The sequence below is a fragment of the Trametes versicolor genome (assembly GCF_000271585.1).
Source record: "Trametes versicolor FP-101664 SS1 unplaced genomic scaffold TRAVEscaffold_8, whole genome shotgun sequence".
NCBI classification, from domain to species: domain Eukaryota; kingdom Fungi; phylum Basidiomycota; class Agaricomycetes; order Polyporales; family Polyporaceae; genus Trametes; species Trametes versicolor.
The window spans coordinates 50,454-69,618 of record NW_007360328.1 but is presented as its reverse complement, the minus strand read 5'-3'; the positions used below and the strand labels follow the sequence as shown (position 1 = coordinate 69,618).

The window sequence follows — 19,165 nt, the reverse complement described above, 5'->3', positions numbered from 1 at the left end:
GCCGCAGGAAGAAGAGAACTCTGGTACGCAAAATGAACTGCCATGGATCACTGGCTCATGCATTCATACGTTGATTCAGAGCACTACAGACACTTACGCATCGTCCCGGCTGGCAACTTCAGTCACTCTTGATCAATACTGTGTGTCGCGAACAGAAATGAAGTCGTCTAGCTCTGCCGTGCTTTGGTTCACCCCAGAAAACGGGACACCGCCCACCGCGTGCCCATTCAACGTCCTTCTCGGAAGCAACTGGAAGTCCGCCCGCCAGTACAGCTGCCACTTCTCTCGCGTCTATCGATCTCCACACGCTGATACACAGCATGTGTCCTTCTTCGTGCGAACGAGCACGGCCTTGCTGCTCTATCCGTAGCATCTGATCTTGTATACTCATCGGGGTGTATCTGGCTGGGCGACTACTGGGCCGCAGCGGTGGCGTTCGCTGCGTCGTTCTCTCTCACATCCATCTCGCTCCTGCAAGTTACCTCTGTGAACCCGACTCAGCTCGGATGCCTCCCACTCCTAATCCAATTCATGAGGTCTACAGCCAGAAACTGTACTCGGCTGGATACGGTTATCCTCTCTGGGACGGCAATCCTCAGGACGGGAACCGCCAACTCGAGCTAGGGGTGGTCGGGCACCTCAAATACGGCAGATTCTGGGAATTATTTAACACGATGAAGCCTGATGATCCTGAACACCAGAAGAACGGCGTTCCTCCAGAATTCAAGGTGTTTGAACTACCGGACACCTTCATAACCAAGCCGTTTGAGCGACTCAGGGCTGAAGTCATCTCCTCTGAAAGCGTCGCTCAAATCCGTATGGAAGCCAGCGCCAGCGCCGGGGTGCCGGGGTGAGTCTTGTTACATTGTGGCTATCACTGTGCGGCAGCTTTTGTGATTGACGTTATGGCAGCCTCGAAGATCTGGGTTCCGCGGGTGTGGGCTACAAGTTTGTCACAAAAAGTAAAACAGGTGCATTCCTCCTGCTCGACACGCCCGGTATCGCCATCTATATCTCGAACAAGAATCGCGTATCAGCGTACCTACGCGAGCACTTTGAACACTGGTTCGACTTCGCAAACCACACTCGAGGGCTGGATCTGAAGCCCAGCGAAATCTTCTTCGTGAGCGGCACGACGAAGACGACGCGCTGGGCGTGCAGCGCGTTCGAAGGGAGCAGCCGCCAGAAGACGGGGTTCCTGAACGCCCAGGTGCTCAGCATCGGCAGCGTCGACATGTCGATGTCGATCAGCGCGGAAGATGCGGTGCGGAAGGAGTCCAACTACGGTCCTTCAAGCATGGGTCCTCCTGTGCGCGCAGCCAACTTTCCGGCGCACGAGCTTGATAGGAAAGGGACGGCGGCGGCCGACCTCCCGTATAACCAGTGCATTTTCTTCCACTACTACAAGGTCAGGAGACGGCTCCCGTTCCGCCTGTTCCTCAGAGCTGGGGCTGGACCGCACGAGCTGCCCGACGGCGAGGATCCTAACGATGGGGGGCATAACGACGCTGTTCAAACCGGGTATCCTTCGTCTGATGAGGGCTCCGACGACCCGCCAAACTCGAACATGGTGAGTGCGATTTGCACGCGCGGATTCGCATGCACTATGCTCAACTGATTTACACCTCCAGCCGTACGACCCCGTAGAGTTTCTCCTTGATTATATCCTTGAGGTGGGTTCGCCGTCTAGTTTGATCCTCGAACCCTGCTGATGCGCCTAACAGCATTCTGAGGCCGAAATAGCGATTGCTTGCGACATGGATCTATATGCATTGTTCCATGTTCGTGCTCCCTCCTCAATATGTTCGCCAGTGGATGTGACTGACTACCCAGACATCGCAGGGAGGCGAGTTCCCGTCTGATATACCCGCTGCGCTCGATGAAATCCAGCCGCCGATCGAAGTCGACGACCACGGAGGTGCCTTTCGCCATCTTCTAACATATTGTCATTTAGGCTAACTTCTCCGCGCCTTGTCTTCCGAAGCTGGAACAGTAGACGTAAGCCACGGCGTACTGCTGGAAGCCGAAGGAGGCCTCGCTGAGGTCGTGTCTTCCGCTCCCGCGGACGAGGGCGTCCCTCAGATCGGTCAGTAGTCCAGTTTGTATACTGCTGTGATCACCTCGTTGATGTATTTCAAATCCTCGTCAGAAGCGGCGCCTGAGCCTGTTGCAGGGACCGCGGAGGACACCGCTCAGCAGGCACATGACGCTGAGGCTCTGCACGAAGTCCATCCTGCGCCTCTGCAGAACATCCCGCCGGTACCTCCGCCAGAAGCGTCGGATGAGTCCCAACCCGCAGCGCCATTCGATCCCGACCTGTCGGCGGAGGCTACCGTTGGTGAGCTGGAGTCGCCCCAAGAGGAAGGGACATCGAGCGCCCCCGCGGGCGCGCAGTACGGAGAGGACGATGACGATGAGTTCGAGGGGCTTACGGAGGAAGAAGCTCGACTGAGGAGAGAGCAGAAGATGCCTGTCCTGCAGTGGCAGCCCGCCGCAAACGGCCACATAGGCGCGGTCACGTCACTCACGTACTCGCATGATAGCACAATGCTTGCGACCGGCTCGGACGACACCTCCATCGCCATCTGGGACACGTCCAACCAGACCATCATCCGCAAATGGGACGCACACACCGACGTCGTCTGGGCGCTTGCGTTCTCCCCCGACGATAAGCGGCTCGCGTCGGCAGGCGCGGACAGCAACGTCATGGTGTGGTCGGTCGAGACGGGCGAGTGCCTCGCAACGATGACCGGGCACGAGGAGACGATCCACGCGATGGCGTGGTCCGCAGACGGGAAGTTCATCGCGTCGGGCTCGGACGACATGAGCGTGCGTCTCTGGGACGCAGACACGTACGAGCAGAAGACCGTGCTCGAGGGCCACGAGGCGATGGTCACCTTCGTGTGCTTCTCGCACAACAGCCGCTGGCTCGCATCGGGCGCGGCGGACTACTGCGCGCGCCTGTGGGACGTCGAGGCGGGCACGCCGCACGCGGTGCTGCGCGGGCACAAGGGCATGCTGTGGCATGCGGACTTCGACGCGGACGACCGCCGGCTGGTGACGTGCTCGGACGATGCGAGCGCGCGCGTATGGAGCGTCGAGACGGGCGAGATGCTCGTCAACGTCCACGAGCACCAGGGCCCGGTGTGGAACGTCGCGTTCAGCAAGGACGGCACGCGCGTGCTCACCGCGTCGAGCGACTCGACGATGCGCCTGTGCGATTCGTTCACGGGCGAGCGCAAGCTCGCGCTCGACGGGCACGAGAGCATGATCAACACCGCGTGCTTCTCGCCCGACGGGAAGTACGTCGCGTCCGCGTCGTGCGACAACACCGCTCGCCTGTGGCGTGCCGAAAATGGGAAGCCCCTCGCGACATTCAACGAGCACGACGACAAGGTGACGCTGGTGGCGTTCAGTCCCGATGGTGACACGCTCGCGTCGGGATCGGACGACGGCACCGTTCGCATTCGGTTGATAAACGAGTGGGACCCCGACCGCGCAGAACAAGACGACGACGATGACGATGAGGAGGAGAGCTATGAGGAGAAGGCTGATGTCAAGGGAAAGAAGGTCGCTATGTGATTGGGGTGCTGTATATTCTCGCTTTCTCACTTCCTTGATTCCGAATCTCATACACTGTACCCGGTGCTCCCGCAAAAAGCATTGATAGTGACGAGATTCGAACTCGCGCGGGAAACCCATCACGGTGGTAGTCTGAAAGGCCTAAACGTGACGCCGTAACCACTTGGCTACACTACCATAAGTAGCCTGGGTTTGTTTGTACACGAATCATCTTAGCATTGTCTTTCCCCCGATTCCTTGCCCAACGCCGATCCATGTTCTTCCTCGTCGCTAACCGCCATCATCTGCATACCACGACAACAACACGACTGTTCCAGGGGCAAGATCTACCGCGGTGTGCCTGCCGTATGACCTCGCAATATGGGCGGCGGCATCTCCGGGCCACAGAGATCGACTGTCCCGCACCGTGTTACTCACGCGGGGCGGTCATATGCGAACTACACGCTGCAACGTCCTTCACGCTCCATCGAACGATGATGGGATGACGTCTACTGCTGGTTGGTGAGTAAGTCAGATTCCGACTTTGCAAAGGATGCCTAGACGGATCTGAAACACGACCAACTAACCACAGGGTTGCATTATAATTATTGTAGGTGTAACCGAGCACATCGACGATGACGGTGTTGCCAACGGCAGCCGTACCGTCTCCTCATCAGAAGCAGTCTCGACGCCTAAATTTCGCCGTTTATTGCTCTTCCTCCCCTCTCAGATGCGTCTCGAGCGGTCTGGCGAGCATGTGTCCCTGCGTCTTCTTGCGTCCCAAGCCGCCGGCTCACCTGAAAACGAATATGATGCTGCTCGAAGTCTCCACTGCTCGACCTCCTTCTACGCACTCGTCCGCATGGCGCCCTCTCTCACGTGTGCAGTTCAAGTACTTACACGTACTTTTGAGCTCACGCTTTCCTCTTCTGTGACGCGCGATCCCCATGGTTGGTACGCACCATGTGTCCTAGCAACTAGGCATCCGGATAGAATAGGGCCGGCTTACGCTGCGGCTCCGAGAGTCGGTCTGCGTGCGCACACTGCGCACATGTCCTTCGAAGTCGCGCGTAGCGTGCGGTTATACGCACTGGGTCCATCACCTGCCCGATCCGGCGGAGATGGCTCGGGTGCGGACTCCGTGACCGTTGAGTACGCTTCGGAGAACTCCTGGTGGGTTGTCCCGACAATTCCGCTCGCAGTTCTCCCCGTGGGGTACTTAATGCGGCCCGTTCGACGTAGGTGGGGCTCGTCGAGCACATATAGGTTCCCTCCACGATCTGGTACCCCGAAGCCGCACGTCCACCATGGGTTTTAAGTCTCTGCTCGCGTCGTTGCTGCTCGTCCCCGCTGCCACTGCGCAGTTGACCGGACACGTTGGGCCCACCACCGCGTTGTCGGCCAAGCAGGCCACCATCTGTAGTGTCCTCGACTACGGAGGTGCCATCGGTTCGGCCGACATCGGCCCTGCCATCAGCAGCGCGTTCACTGTAAGTGTTTGTCTGGTTCTTTCCTTCATTCCACTCACAATGTGTGATAGAACTGTGTGCTCAAGCATTCGGGGTCAACCCTCTATGTGCCTGCCGGTATGTTTGGATTAGATTGTACAGGGGTGACGGCCTAAGCTGACTTCTCGTTCGCGCATTAGGTAACTACCAGATGCAGACCTGGGTTACCCTCAGTGGTGGTACCAAATGGGCTTTCCGTTTGGATGGGCTGATCACCCGTGCTGGTATGTATGTCTACTATCACCTTTATATAATGTTAACGCACCTTCTGTTCTTGATTCCCCGTAGCTACGACCGGTGGCAACATGATCGCCATTCAGAACGCGAACGACTTCGAGTTCTACTCGGCCAACAGCGCCGGCGGCATCCAAGGTCTTGGGTACCAGGCCCGCAACGCCGGGTAACTCGCGTTCTCGGAGTAACGCATGCGGTTCGGGGCTGATATTTTTGCACACAGACCGCGCCTCATCCGCATGGTCACGTCGACGAACTGGTCCGTTCATGACCTCATCCTTGTTGACTGTGAGTGTAGTTATAGTGCGCCATTCGAGCATGCCCTAACACGAGTGACGTCAGCGCCCGAGTTCCATCTCGTAATTCAGGCTGGCTCTAACGGAGAGGTGTACAACATGGCTATCCGCGGTGCGTGGCCCGCGAAGCCGATGTGTTTTGAGAGAGCTGACCGCGCGCGTACAGGTGGTAACCTGGGTGGTTCCGATGGCGTCGACGTTTGGGGTACAAACCACTGGATCCATGACGTCGAGGTCACGAACCGCGACGAGTGCGTCACTGTGAAGGTATGCTCTCCACCTCTATCAACCCGAACTGGCTGCTAATCTACTCTTTCAGTCCCCGGCCAACAACATTTTGGTCGAGCGCAGTAAGTTATCCATCACTACATTCGGTGCATCGAGATGCTGAATGCCTGCTTAGTCTGGTGCAACCAGTCTGGAGGCAGTGCTATCGGTAGTCTTTCCGACGGAACGGCCATTGAGGACATCGTCTACCGGTAAGGCCGGCCTCAAGTGCTGCGGCATGCGCCTCTCTGACGGTGTCATGCTTACAGGAATGTCTACACCAACGGTGGAAACCAGGCGTTCATGATCAAGAGCAATTTGGGCTCCGGCTACGTGCGCAACGTGCTCTTCCAGAACTTCATCTCTCGCGGAGTCGCATACGGCCTCAACATCAACCAGTTTTGGTCCTCGCAGACCCCTGGCACGGGGGCCGGCGTCCAGCTCTCGAACATCACCTTCCAGGTACGAGCACCCTCTCTTTCTCTTCCATACACGTACTGACAGCGCCGCCGTTCCTCATTTCTCTCCGACTCTACAGAACTGGGACGGAAACGTTGTGGACGGCGTGGCGCGCCCCCCAATCCAACTCATCTGCGCGGACGGCGCACCGTGCTTCGACATCACACTGGATAACGTGAACATGTGGTCGCAGACGAACAAGGCGGTCGTGAAGTGCGAGAGCGCGTTCGGCTCGGGCGTGTCGTGCATCCGCAGCGGCTCGTCGCACACGAGCTACGCGATCGTCACCCAGTCCGCAACGCAGCCCGCCGGGTACACCACCCCGACGACTATGGCGGGCGATCTCACCGCCGGCTTCGCGACGAACGCGGCGATCCCGACGCCGTGAGTGCTAGTTGCTGTGAGCGTGGATGTGTGTGCTGACGGTCTGTCTTTTGCAGGACTATCCCGACGTCGTTCTTCCCGGGGTTGGCCCAGATCAGCCCGCTCGCGAAGAACAAGTAGGATGTGTGTGGGGACTCGGGCACAGCAGGATATGGCTGAGAGTGCTGATCGTATTCGATCAATGGTTCATGTTTCCACGTGTTCGTCGCGTCAAAACTATCAGGAGTTTACTTCGCCATCTTTACGCCTGGCGCGGCCTGGGCGGGTCGGCGCTACGCATGTACGAGCTCTTCCTGTGAGGGTTCCACGGTCGCACGCACGTTCAGCGCTTCGAGCTCACGGCGCTCCGTGGATTTGACACGCTGACAGCTCACCTCCTTGGTTACTTGCCAAACAAAAGCGACACTTATAGGTACCGTTCCAAGCCAGAAACATCCAGATTTCGTATCCGAGTGGTCAAGCCATTGTCAGTCGTTGCCGTGGGACTGCTGCGATTCTGCGATAAGTACATCGATTTAATCTTTCTCGCTCGACATTGCCGCCCCTCTCCCTCATCAACGACTCCAGATCTGACTGCGGTGCTTTTGTAGACACCAAAAACCCGAATCATATCTTTTATACTCGAGACACCCACACAGGCTTTGGAACAGAGCTGGCATGGCTGCGACGTTTGACAAGTAAGTCACATCCCTGGACGGTAGCAGATATCCGGTACGAAATGTCCGTGCTGATACCTTTACAGTCATGGCATATCGGTGTCTCACCAGACTCATACGCTCAACGAGGATGTATACTACGCTATCGTCACTCTCCTCGACAAACAATCGGACGTCTCGGCCTTCATGTGCTCAGCCCGAATGTTATACCCTCTAGGTATGGGTATCCTGCTGCGCATGGGCGCGTCGATCACTACGGACGAACAGCTCGTCTCCTTCTGTCGCTTCATACAGCGTCATTACTCAAGCGGCACCTCCCAGCTTGAAAGGCTATCGATCTGCATCCCCAGGCTCCGGCTCGATTTGGACTGGGACTCGGACGTTGAATTGGAGGATTACAAGCCCATAAATGGCGCCCCGCTTCTCGTCCCCGTCGTCGGCCTACTCCTGAACCTGCAGGACCTCTCGATAGCGTTCTGCGAAGAACTCCTGGAGTACGATGTACGCCTCGCGGAAGCATTCTCCGCACTCACAACCTTGCGGCGGTTGTACCTGTCTTCATTCGGACTGCGGACACACGAAATTGTCAGCAATATCCGGTCGCCGCTGGTCGACATCCACATCGACGGCGAGTATCCCGAAGTCGAGCTACCCCCACCTCATCGACCACACCTCTGTGATCCCCTGGATGTACTGAAGCCGCATCGTACCACGCTCGAAAGAGTGTCCCTCTATCACTTCGACACCAGTGACGCTTACGTCAACTCCGGTCCCGACACGAGCATCTTTCCCCGCGTGACTGCGCTCGCGATGATGGACTGCCGCGTATGCGAACGCGACGTACTCGTGAACGCGTTCCCGAACTTGCGTGTCCTGGAAGTTGTCAGCCCGGAGATAGACTTCTGGGCACTGGAATATCTGGAGACCCCCGCTTCCGTGGAGAGCGTATACCTCCACAACCGCGACGAGGTCCAGGAAATATGGCCCGATCTCGACCACGTTTATGGCGACCTCATTTCCGTGTACATGCTTGCGCTGGACTGTCCTGTGGAGAGGCTGGACCTCATAATCTGTATTGTCGACTTGCCCGAAGGTCGTCTCAGCACGACTATCGAGGACATACGCCCCGAGCGGATTGTCCTGCGTTTGGGATTCAAGAAAGAACAATGGCCTCTGCTTGACCCCAAATTCTCTCCCCAGGATATTTCACGCCTGCTCAACGGGGTGCTCGAGGACGTAGTGCACGACATCACCCACTTTGGGATAGATCTTGGATTGTGGGGCATGTCCGGCGAGCCCATACATTATCAGGTGCGTGCGGCCCACTTCCTATCGTGTTCGATTTCTTACTAGCCGGACGCACGCGGCTTCATCTTGTCTATAGAGAGCGATAGTAGACCTGCTGGCGGGCATGTCCGTCCAGTTCTTCACGTGCCGCGTGCACGCCGTGGACACTGAGTACGAGGACGAGCTGCGGGACCCGCCGAGCGCCGAGCACGTTGCCATCCTGTCCAAGTTCCACGGCAAGTTCCTCGCGTTCTGGGCGGCGCGTCTCGCGGAGGCGGCGCCTACGCTGGAGTACCTCTGTTTCCGTGTGTGGGACAAGGAGGTGTACTGGCACATCACTCGTGCCCCGGGTGGATCGCCACAGTTTGTCCGGCTCGACGTGGATGCGGGTCGTGCCCTGGTTCAGGCGGAGAGGATGCAGTGGCACTGCGGCGCAAAGGCTGCGCCGCGGGTGGGGGACGCAGATACGTTCGCTGGGACTATAAAGTTGTAAATCCATGACAGAACCAGAACCACTCTCCGTCAACCAGGAATGTGCATCAGTCTATGTCTTATGTCTTAAGAAGTAATTACGCTTACCGCAATGGTGTAACTCATCCTTCGCGTAGTCTTCGAAGAGTTTGCCAATAATTCATTCAAACGGGGAAGAAAAAGGATTCAGGCGAGGGAAGCAACCCTCACATTGGTTCGAACACGGGACCCCGCGCTCTACAGTCGTGGCCTCTACCACTGGGCTATACATCCGTTTCCCCCTCGTAGTTGATAAAAGTGATATTCCCAACACGGCTTTCAGGCCACCACAGCTCGGGGGCTTATTGTCAATAATATTGTGAATCCACCAAGCCCACTTCGAGTCGTTCGGCCATCACCAGCCCCTAGCAGGCCCCCCTACCTCCGGAGGTTCGAGTCGGCGTAGAGATATGCAACATTCCTAGGCACGCATAACCCGGCGTGCCCTGGTAAGTACTCATGCACGCACACTCCGGTGATGAGTCCGGCATCTTGTATCTCATCAGCTGCCACACTCGCGAAATGTCTCATTTTCCCGAAGCCTAGGTGTGAGTGTAAATTTGAGCTCGGATTGACGATGCCACACACGGCTGCTCATGAATTTCCCTCACTTCTAGGAGTATTTCTCAAGCCCTGAAAGATGAGCACATCAAACCTGCCATGAGACTGAGCTTGTGCCGCACGACATGCTGTACCTGCTTCGGTGACGATCCAGAAGGCAGCTCTTGAAAGCCAGTTTGAAGACGCGTACGCATTCTGCACTGATCCGTAAGTAATGAGCGGGGCCCGCCACTCAGCGTACTCGCGGAGAAGACGGTCCAGGCTGACCCATGTCGGCCAAGGTGCTGCACCATCAGTTTGTCATCGCTCTCGCAGCATCAAGCCGACTACGATCTATCAACGTCTCATTGTACAGCCGCCCTTCCCTTGTAACACATAGGGTTCAGTCGAAGAGGCAATTGAATCGGAGTCCTGGCAAGCAGACAGTCGCGACGTCTTGTCTTCCCGTGACTTGTCTGCTCACACGAGGTGCGTGCTTCGCGACGGTGTTCCTGGGTTCCTCAAAGCGCCGATCCGGTGATTTTGACGAAGCTTGGGAATCAAAGCTGTAGTAGCGGACAGGCTATGCATGCAGTGTGAATGCAATCACCGAAACGGGATGCATGTGTTCCCCCGCCAAATGGACGCAGACGCTCGCCCTCCGCCCCTGGGACCTCCCTCGACAACGAAAGCTTAATTTAGGATAGGTTTGCTACATACAGCATTGCTGCAGCGGGTTCTGACGGGTTTTACACAGTGCGGTCCCCTCGGCGACAACTGCCCTGACGTGTGCTGACGACCTGATGTCTCGGTACACGAACCTGCCCAGTTTCTATTCTTGCAAACCACCCCCATCGATATGTGCCAGCCAAAGTGGCATATGGTTTGTGTTGCCCTGATCTGCCATGGCAAGGACACTCACGCCGCGCGGTTTTCATACACGTCTTCCATTTGCCGGAGCATCACTCGTGGGACCCGGCATCTTTTCCCGCATGGCTGCGTCAATGTTGAAGGTGCGGACTGTCGGCTGACAGCGGCTGACTACGGGTCCTCTGATTGCCTAGTTTACACCTATCAATCCTCCCGTAAAAGCATCGCTATCACCTGCTATCAGTTCGGCTAACCACAAATCTGGGATCTGTTGACGCGACGGAAAGTATAAAGGTTCAGCACACTCTGTCGGGTTTCGACTCCTCCCCCTACCTGCTGGACCCATGAAGACCTTCGGAGTCTGCTTCATCGCCTGTGCCTGTTATCTCTCTCGCGTCTCTGCTCAGGCCCTCGCTGCCCAGAAGTACGCTCCGACACTGCAGCCATGTCCCGATGGGACCGCACTCGTGCGCGAAGCAGGCTCCAACGCGTACACACAAGCTCTTGGTGATGAGGAGGCACGCTATGTCTCTGCAAGGCAATCGCTCGTTCTCCCAAACGCTTGGGCAAGCTACTTGCGCAACGTCCAGCAGAACACGCCTGTCGTACTCCCCGCATACGTCGATACGATTCTGAGCGGCCGACTAGGGGAGGGTGCCTTCCCCAATCTGGGGATCGCGACGAGTGGCGGAGGCCTTCGCGCTGCTCTTTTCGGGGCGGGCGTACTCAGCGCCCTCGACGGCCGGAACCAGTCGTCAGTGCAAGCCGGATTGGGCGGGCTCCTCCAGGCTGCGCAGTACCTCTCAGGCCTCTCCGGCGGTTCCTGGCTGGTTTCGTCACTTTCGCAGGCCGACTTCCCGACGCTTCCGGACCTCATATTTGGAACACAACAAGCAGACGCCGACGGCTTTGGCGGATGGATTACCCCCGAAAACCTGCTGGAGCCGGGTGCCAACTCAAACGAGACGGCGGAGTTCCTGGAGCTCTTCGTCGAGGAGGTGCACGGCAAGTGGGCGGCGGGCTTCCCGGTGTCCGTCGCGGACGTGTGGGGGCGCTCGCTCGCACGGCACTTCGTGAATGGGACGACTGCGGACGACTTCGCGGACGCGACGCTCGCGCACGGCGCAGGTCTCACGCTCTCTGGTATCGCGAACGTGTATGTGCCCCGCGTGATTTTCGCGATGCACGTTTGTGGACACTTCTGATATACGTACGCACTTCTGCAGATCGACGTTCCGCGCGTTCGCGCAACCGTTTCCTATCGTGATTGCAGATTCCCTCGTCGATCGGCCGAATGGGACTGTCGTCATCGTCGAACCTGACGAGATCGTGCCATTGGTCAACCCGATATACGAGTTTAACGCCTGTGAGTGCGAGGACACCGCTTATGGGGTGCTGAATTTGCTGACCGGGTGTTGTATCAGATGAGTCCGGCTCGTTCGACCCCATGTTGGGTGCGTTCACGCCAACGAAATTCCTTGGTTCACCAAATGGGAGCGTGTGCGCGCTCGGATTCGACCAGCTCTCGTTCATTCAGGGCGCGTCGTCCAACCTCTTCAACTCTATGAACACCTCGGTACGTGATCCGTCATCGGAGCACCACTCCGAGTCGTATAGCTGAAGCTAGTTTCGTTATCTTCACCCAGGCGGCAGCGCTTGCGAGCTCTGCCATAGGGCCTATCATCGGGCTCATTGAGGAGACGATGCCTCAGACAGGGCTCCGACTTGACTCTGCCGATATCCCCAATCCGTTTTTCGGTTTGGCGCAGGGCACGTTCGTCGACACGAACAGCACGATCTTGTCACTTGTGGACGGTGGTGAGGACGGCCAGACCACGCCACTACAGCCCTTGCTCGTCAGGGCGCGCGGTTTGGATACTATCATCGCGATCGACGCGGTACGTAACTCTGGTTAGGTATACACCACGCACGTCCCACTCACAATCCTTTTATCCAGCCGGCGGACACAGCAGATAACTTCGCGGATGGGAGTTCGCTCATCGTGCGTCGAGCATACCAATCTCCCTCCTGCGCTTCGCGGACTTACTTTCTCCATAGGCAACACAAACACGTGTGCAGCTTCTGAACCCCGCATACGCGTTCCCGCCCGTGCCGTCCACGCAAGCCGAGTACATCGCGCAGAACCTCACGAAGCGGCCCACGTTCTTCGGGTGCAACAGTGCCCCAGACGCGGGCGACGCGCTCGTTGTGTACATCGCGAACGGCGGCGCGCCGCTCGGGGAGCCTCCGCTGACGAACAACCCGACGGCCAAGCTCTCGTACACCGCGGACGAGGCGCAGGCGGTGCTCAACCAGGTGTTCGATGTTGCGACGCAGGGCATCCCCGTGTTCGCGGCCAGTGGGGAGACGAAGGACCCGGAGTGGCCAGCGTGTTTGGCGTGCGCGGTGGTGGATCGGGCGAGGCGGCGGCTCGGGCTGCAGAGGGACGGGGTTTGCGTGAGCTGCTTCGAGCGGTATTGCTATAGCTGAACGTTGAATATGAGGTGAGTGTTATGTCTTGGTGGAGACTTAGAGATATGCTGACTCGTCTGTTACGCATCATCGCACTCACTTGCAGGTCTCGTACTCGTCTAACTATTATTGTGGTATTATAACAGGTCCAATTATATTCTCCCCTAATCGCGAACGCATACCACTGAGGTTATATAAATAAGCCACCGGGTGCGTGATAATTGACTGGTCACTCTCGTCGACCCTCTGCTAGACTCTCGCAAGTCGTCCATTTTGGTCAGCATCCTGCGCCTTCCGTCGTAGAGGCTCGCTCAGTTCGATCAGCTCCGCAGTAAACCCGTTTTGCAACTCCTCGGAAAAAGTGAAGATCAAGTGGCAATTGACTGCGTTCATGACGTTGTCCAACAGCCGCTTCGAGAAATAAGATAAACCAGACATGAGCTTCTCCAGCCGGATTTTCTCCGCTCAAACACAGAGACACTCACAAGTCGGGCGATATCAAAGTATCCCGCTGCTTCCGCTATCAGCTCCAGTTCGTACATATATTCTTCCAACACTGAGCGGGTCGCTTGCTTGTTATGACCGCACGAGGCTAACTTCGCGTTTCTCTGCTGGTTGCGGCCGCTTGCTTCTCCGGGAACGTCGCTGGATGGAGCTATGATCTTCTTTTTATTCTGAACGGCAGGCATTCGGCGGCTGTGGACCCCATCGTCACGCTCTCTCGTCAATGGCTGCCCCATAGGAGGAGGGTGCACAATTCGAGCGCGTGAAGGTAGCGGAGCGATGGCGCGCAGGCTTCGCGTGTCCAAGGAGGTTTGACGCTGCAGTTGTATGGTAGCCCCCTCGCCCAAGGTCGTCGATGTGCGGTTGAACGTCTGAGAGGTCGACATTGACGCAGTGCGCGGCTTATCCAACCTGGCATGATGCCGCGTCTTCTCTCTCGCGAACGAGTTCAAGCTTGTGTCCTCTGGAGCTTGACCTCCTTGGTCCCGTGTCATGTCGGGCTTGCTTGATCCGGAAGCCGATGCCGAAGTGTTCTTAGTGGCAGCGCCATCGTTACGTTTCCGGTGTGTTTGCGCAGGGCCAGAGGCTAATTTTACCAGGTTCTGGAGGTGACCCTGCCGATAGGCATGCTGGAGGGCCCAGTTTAGCGTGCCGGGCAGCTCCCGTTCGTACTGAAGAATGTAGCGGAGTTGCTCATCCGTTTTATGAGCGCACTTGAAGATACGCCGTCTTACAATATCGCTGGAGTTCATGACGTGAGTGTGAATTTAGGTCGTGATTTGTAGGGATATACTACAAACACTTACCTAACGAGTGCTAGCATTTCCGGTCGGCACGCTCCGAAGCTCTGTGTTATTTGCCGCGAGACATGCTCAGAAAATAGCAATCGGACGTCCTCGAGATAACACATCACGGTGGACCCCCATGCGTGCTGCCAACCTACTATGAGCTCCTGACACACGCACTGTCTCGAATTCGGCCCGTTCGCCTGCGCCGCGTAGCTGTAGGATAAGACGCATCAGACCATATGCATGGGGTAAATTTCCAGCATGACGCTCACTGGTTGATCCGCCCCCTGATCCTCTCTAGCTCAGACCAAAGCAGCGATGTCAATACGCGGTGGTCTCCGCCCGCGGACTGTAAATTTGAACCAAGAAAGGCCGATCCGACTCCGTGAGGTACATACAAGGCATGCAACGGGGCTGTTCTGCTGATATCGTGGTTCAAGGTTTGCAGCCTCTTCGTTGTGGCAGCAAAGAACAGAGCCGCAGCAGAGCCAAATCGCCCAGTGTTCCGGACGAGCAGGTCTACCGATGCACAGAACGCCATACTGGTGCGCGTCAGGCCAGGCTCTGGAGGAACGTACGGGGGGTATCGATACGAGTTCGGTGGCGCGTGCATGTAGGAGGCCATCGTGATCGAGCAAGGTGAGTGACCGAAGCGTCGCGCACTCAGACTGTATTTATAGCATGGTCAGCTAAGTACCCTTTGGCGCATGAGCGTCCTTTCTTAAAATTCCACTTTGAACAACATGTCAATTCATCCCAACGAGCAATCCATACAATGAGGTGTAGACAAACAACTCACGATCGACCAGGGAAAGGGCATCTGCAAGGCGCGCAACCCTTGAAGATTGATCCGGTTCGCCCACCATTTCACAGATTGTAAGTATCTGAGCTGCAACCGGCATTCGAAGCTACTCACCACGCAGCCACATTCAGGGGAAGTTCGCGCGTGTCGGGCTTGGGTGCAGCGATCAGCGCTAGCCCCGCCATCTCCGCAACTCGAGTGTCACACGACCACCCAGCACTGTGTCTTCTCATGTGGGATATCATAACGAGGCAGGCGTGTCCAGTGCCATTGACGTCATCTATTGCAACAGGTCGCACCAGACTCGCTATCCCCACAAATCATATACCACGACTTCTAAAGCGAGTACGACGTACCGCGCTCTGCGACCGGTCCCCGACTGACTCGTCTGGTAGGCTGATCCAACGACAAAACCCTGCTATCGCGGTGTGTACTCGAATTCCGTTGTGTACGAGTCATGTCATGCCGCCTTCTGCCGAGGTCTTCTGGCGGAAAGAATGCAGACATCACACGCGCGTATGTAAGTCCGAAAATCCGATGTCTCGACCACTGCGCACCTCCCGACAGCAGGTGACTCCGTGGCGCGAGAGGCGTCCCCGCTGCATCCATTTTACGTCCCGGCGCCTCAGGCGCGTGTGATAACGAGCGCGTTTTTGCCGAGAGGGCTCTTTGTTTGACTCGTCCATGATCTGTGGGGGAATCTGTTGAACGCGCCACCTGTCATAGTGCCCTATCATGGCCAACGGACAGCAGAAGGGGCGGGAAGAGGCCCGTGTGGACGCACCTGTGAACGTTAGCGCTGTGCTGCTCGACATTGAGCATGCGGTGGTCGAGGACGACCCTAGGACATGGTCAAGCACGCGGAAGGTTCGTACAGTCATCCTTCATCAATGGCTGTGCGTGCTCACCTTGTGGCGTAGTCGCTAGTCCTCGCGACTGTTACGGGCGCGAGCGTCTTGAACGGCCTTGGCGCGAACATTTACACTCGTGAGTATGATCCCCCGGGTGTTGTGCACTACTCACCATTGACGTGGCGTGGAACGTAGCCGCGATCCCGCAGATCGAGCAGCAGTTGCACGCGTCGAGTGGGGCGATCAGCCTCAGTTTGGCGCTCTTCATCTTCCTCCAGGGGTGCGTTCCGCTGGTGTGGACGACACTCAGCGAGTTCTGGGGGCGGAAGGTGAGCTCATTGCTTCCGATGTTTGCGGTGCGTTGATGAACGGTGTCCGGTAGAGAGTGTATTTGCTTTCGACCGCGCTGTGTTTCGTCGGATGCGTGGTCTGTGCGCTCGCGAAGTCTATAGGAATATTGATCGGCATGAGATGCGTCCAAGCCATTGGGTGAGTCCGTCCGAGTCCTCGAGCGAGACAGCGACTCACCTTGACACATAGCTTGAGCCCCGTGTTGTCCCTGGGGGCGGCGACATTAGCAGACATGTACGAGCCTAGAGAGCGCGGGACGATGATGGGCATCTATTATAGGTGATTCATCATTCAAACAACGATCCAAGCGTTCTTCTACTCACCATCGCACAGCGGCCCCTTGCTCGGCCCAGCGCTCGGGCCCATCCTGGGCGGCGTGCTCACGCAGGCGTTCAGCTGGCGCGCAACGTTCTGGTTCCTCGCGATCTTCGTCGGCGCCTGCTTCCTGCTCTTCGTGCCGTTCAGGGACACGTTCCGTCGCGAGCGGAGCCTCGTGTACCAGAGTGCGCTCAGGCGGCGCCTCCGTGCGCAACAGTCGTCCGAGGCGTCCAGTGTGTCGCAGGAGACGGCCGTGTCCCCCGCGGTGCCTAGTGGTGGGCAGCAGGAGAAGCGTGAAGCCGAAGAACGAGACGAGAGACGAGAGGATGGAGGAGAGGGCCGGAGAGAGGGCGATGTCGAGAAACAGCAGGAGGTCCAGATTGATGCCGATGCGGTGGCGGGACCGTTGAAGGAGGTAAAGCTGTCGCTATCGGACGTGAACCCAGTGAAACCTATCGTCCATGTGTTGCGACGATTGAATAACGTCGCGATGTTCCTTGCTTCAGGTGCGCCGTCTTCACCTACTCCGACAAAAATTGCACTTTGTTGACGGTGGTCCCTGTCAGCGCTGGTCTTCTCGTGCACCTACTCCATCACGTACACGTGTTCGCGAACGCTTTCCAGCCAGTACGGATACGACGCGCTAAAGATCGGGCTAACCCTCCTCGCTTTCGGTGTAGGTAAGCATCGTGCATGAATTATTACGGGCTACGCATCTGACTTGCCTGCGACCGCTGAGGCTCACTCCTGGGAAGCGTACTGGGAGGCCGATACTCGGACTACGTCTACCGCAAAGTCAAAGCGCTTAATGGCGGCGTTATCCAGGCCGAGGTGTGTGTCTAAGTTTGATGATTAGCATACGTTACAGTGTCTGACCACTTACAGACGCGTCTCGAGAGCACGGCCGTCCCCATGCTCCTGCTCCCGCCCTCCGTCATCGCGTACGGCTGGGTGTGCGAGCGCCATGTCAGCGTCGCAGCAATATGCGTTATGCTGTTCCTGATAGGCTTTTTCTCCATGTACGTACCTATTTGCTTGCGATGTGACTTCCTGAAGGTCGTATCTGACACGCGGAGCCCAGCTCGTTCTACTCCTGCACGCTCGCGTACATCGTGGACGCAAACGCAGGCCGGTCGTCCTCGGCCTTGGCGGCGAACAGCACGATTCGAGGCGCCTGTGCGCTCGTAGCGTCGGAAGTCGCGGTCCCCTTGCAGGTGAGTGCGTGTGCGGTCGCGCATTCTTCGCGCTTCGTCCCCCTGTCTGGATAACAGGGCTAAGCCACGGACTTCTGGAATAAAACATAGAGCGCGCTTGGTGACGGAGGTTTGTACTCGCTATGGGGTGGGCTGGTAATCCTCTCCGGGCTGCTCACCCTGCTGGTATGGTGGAAAGGCGGTGCGTGGCGACAAAGGTGGGAGTCAAGGGAAGGTGGCTCGTGAAGAATTCAAGTATGTTTAGGTGCGGAAAACATACACATAGAGATGTGTATTTTCTGCCGGCATTACATATCCTGTGCATATGCATCAGCAACTTAGAACGTCCTGTTCAGATATTTCCTGGTAAACCGACCTGCTGCCTCATGAACCGATGTCTGCAAATACAGGAATTTCATGAAGTATGGGGCAATCCTTTATCACCTTCCAGGTTGCCTACGTGCTCCGACCAACGTAAGAGATGAAGGTGGTGGTCGACGGTCTCGGGCCGTCGGACGAGGCGAGCTCGCTGTCTGTTATCCGTGACACGTCACTGGCGTTACCAATGTGTCACAGCCAGGGCGCTTGCGTTGGTCGGTGCAAACCTTCGCGACGTTCCATCGCACTTTTTCCTTGTCTCTTCGCTGCGTTTAGCGACCTTGCCAGTACTACCTTACCGTCTTCTTCGCCTATAATAATAATGCCACACCGGACCTGAAGCACAAAATTGTAGGCCTGACAAGGATTGCTGTATGCAACCGGGAACTGGAGTGTGGACTGGCAAATTGCAGGATTGGCCCATACTGGTGCGTTGCAACCATATGGTCTGGCGTTGTATCCTTCAATCTAACGTCGCTGCGCCGCGGTAGTGACTGAACGCTAATGTTGAATGACTCGCGTGTTGGAGAGGCGGTTAAGTTTGACTCTACCGCAAGCATATTGCTCACTGCGCTCCGATGGAACATCTGCGAAGCGCTCTCGCGGACGTAGCCCCAACGCTCGATCCAGACTTGGGAACACTGCTCGCGCCCACTTGGCTTTCGGATCATCGACGACATCTGTCTCAGTTGTCTCACCACTGCGTTCTTTTCTGCCATAACCCCAACCCATTAAGCAGATCTTCCTCCTCGAACAACACTTTCGCCACTTGGACGTCTCTCTGGCAGATGGTCGGTCACCCCGGATGTCTATCTTCAGACTCGCAGGCGGATCCCATCACCGAAAGCCTCAAGATGCCACCTGTGTGAAGCAGTGCAGCGGGAACCACGGATGACGCACAGTAGTGCCTCCCCGTGTTCTCCGTTCCTCGCACTC

The 19,165-nt window shown here is 57.0% G+C and overlaps 7 protein-coding genes, 1 non-coding gene and 1 pseudogene across 9 annotated transcripts; 6 read left to right on the top strand and 3 right to left on the bottom strand.

Moving 5' to 3' along the window:
- Positions 1-536: 536 nt before the first annotated feature.
- Positions 537-1,420, top strand: TRAVEDRAFT_98306 (uncharacterized protein; the record flags this gene model as incomplete). The annotated part of the gene is made up of 2 exons (XM_008042212.1): positions 537-850; positions 913-1,420. Coding segments are annotated over 2 exons (822 nt in total), but the record flags the coding sequence as incomplete, so codon positions are not given.
- A 907-nt stretch (positions 1,421-2,327) lies between these two features.
- TRAVEDRAFT_59488 (WD-repeat protein) lies at positions 2,328-4,132 on the top strand (the record flags this gene model as incomplete). Its single annotated transcript, XM_008042211.1, has 2 exons — positions 2,328-3,482; positions 4,114-4,132. The coding sequence occupies exons 1-2, from the start codon at positions 2,467-2,469 to the stop codon at positions 4,130-4,132; spliced, it is 1,035 nt and encodes a 344-aa protein (XP_008040402.1). The 5' UTR covers positions 2,328-2,466.
- Positions 3,665-3,759, bottom strand: TRAVEDRAFT_t126. Its single transcript has one exon. It is a non-coding gene; the product is annotated as a tRNA-Leu (tRNA).
- Positions 4,133-4,824: 692 nt separating the features above from the next.
- On the top strand, positions 4,825-6,946 carry TRAVEDRAFT_72935 (rhamnogalacturonase). Its single transcript, XM_008042210.1, has 12 exons — positions 4,825-5,051; positions 5,102-5,147; positions 5,210-5,293; positions 5,358-5,469; positions 5,527-5,591; positions 5,646-5,711; positions 5,766-5,866; positions 5,919-5,949; positions 6,003-6,078; positions 6,136-6,328; positions 6,405-6,709; positions 6,766-6,946. Exons 1-12 carry the CDS (start codon positions 4,869-4,871, stop codon positions 6,827-6,829), a joined length of 1,326 nt encoding a protein of 441 aa, XP_008040401.1. The 5' UTR covers positions 4,825-4,868; the 3' UTR covers positions 6,830-6,946.
- A 420-nt stretch (positions 6,947-7,366) lies between these two features.
- On the top strand, positions 7,367-9,145 carry TRAVEDRAFT_49113 (uncharacterized protein; the record flags this gene model as incomplete). The annotated part of the gene is made up of 3 exons (XM_008041960.1): positions 7,367-7,386; positions 7,452-8,676; positions 8,750-9,145. The coding sequence occupies 3 exons, from the start codon at positions 7,367-7,369 to the stop codon at positions 9,143-9,145; spliced, it is 1,641 nt and encodes a 546-aa protein (XP_008040151.1).
- Positions 9,146-9,324: 179 nt separating this feature from the next.
- TRAVEDRAFT_t125 lies at positions 9,325-9,396 on the bottom strand (annotated as a pseudogene). Its single transcript has one exon. The product of its transcript is annotated as a tRNA-OTHER (tRNA).
- A 1,520-nt stretch (positions 9,397-10,916) lies between these two features.
- Positions 10,917-13,062, top strand: TRAVEDRAFT_170137 (lysophospholipase; the record flags this gene model as incomplete). Its single annotated transcript, XM_008042209.1, has 6 exons — positions 10,917-11,728; positions 11,799-11,938; positions 11,997-12,152; positions 12,226-12,483; positions 12,546-12,574; positions 12,631-13,062. The coding sequence occupies 6 exons, from the start codon at positions 10,917-10,919 to the stop codon at positions 13,060-13,062; spliced, it is 1,827 nt and encodes a 608-aa protein (XP_008040400.1).
- Positions 13,063-13,293: 231 nt separating this feature from the next.
- Positions 13,294-14,961, bottom strand: TRAVEDRAFT_21504 (uncharacterized protein; the record flags this gene model as incomplete). Its single annotated transcript, XM_008041810.1, has 4 exons — positions 13,294-13,503; positions 13,530-14,289; positions 14,514-14,549; positions 14,735-14,961. 4 exons carry the CDS (start codon positions 14,959-14,961, stop codon positions 13,294-13,296), a joined length of 1,233 nt encoding a protein of 410 aa, XP_008040001.1.
- An 878-nt stretch (positions 14,962-15,839) lies between these two features.
- TRAVEDRAFT_170136 (MFS general substrate transporter) lies at positions 15,840-18,222 on the top strand. Its single transcript, XM_008042208.1, has 11 exons — positions 15,840-16,005; positions 16,059-16,125; positions 16,185-16,318; positions 16,372-16,478; positions 16,530-16,619; positions 16,674-17,164; positions 17,225-17,338; positions 17,398-17,489; positions 17,544-17,677; positions 17,740-17,872; positions 17,963-18,222. Exons 1-11 carry the CDS (start codon positions 15,874-15,876, stop codon positions 18,095-18,097), a joined length of 1,629 nt encoding a protein of 542 aa, XP_008040399.1. The 5' UTR covers positions 15,840-15,873; the 3' UTR covers positions 18,098-18,222.
- Positions 18,223-19,165: the final 943 nt, after the last annotated feature.

Excerpts from the sequence above, each read along its gene's own strand:
- TRAVEDRAFT_170136 (XM_008042208.1), top strand. The coding sequence starts at position 15,874 with ATGGCCAACGGACAGCAGAAGGGGCGGGAAGAGGCCCGTGTGGACGCA. Across the intron at positions 17,165-17,224 it reads CGCGATGTTCCTTGCTTCAG|CGCTGGTCTTCTCGTGCACC; the intron begins GTGCGCCGTCTT and ends GGTCCCTGTCAG. Across the intron at positions 17,678-17,739 it reads CTGATAGGCTTTTTCTCCAT|CTCGTTCTACTCCTGCACGC; the intron begins GTACGTACCTAT and ends CGCGGAGCCCAG.
- TRAVEDRAFT_72935 (XM_008042210.1), top strand. The coding sequence starts at position 4,869 with ATGGGTTTTAAGTCTCTGCTCGCGTCGTTGCTGCTCGTCCCCGCTGCC. Across the intron at positions 5,712-5,765 it reads GTACAACATGGCTATCCGCG|GTGGTAACCTGGGTGGTTCC; the intron begins GTGCGTGGCCCG and ends GCGCGCGTACAG. Across the intron at positions 6,710-6,765 it reads AACGCGGCGATCCCGACGCC|GACTATCCCGACGTCGTTCT; the intron begins GTGAGTGCTAGT and ends TGTCTTTTGCAG.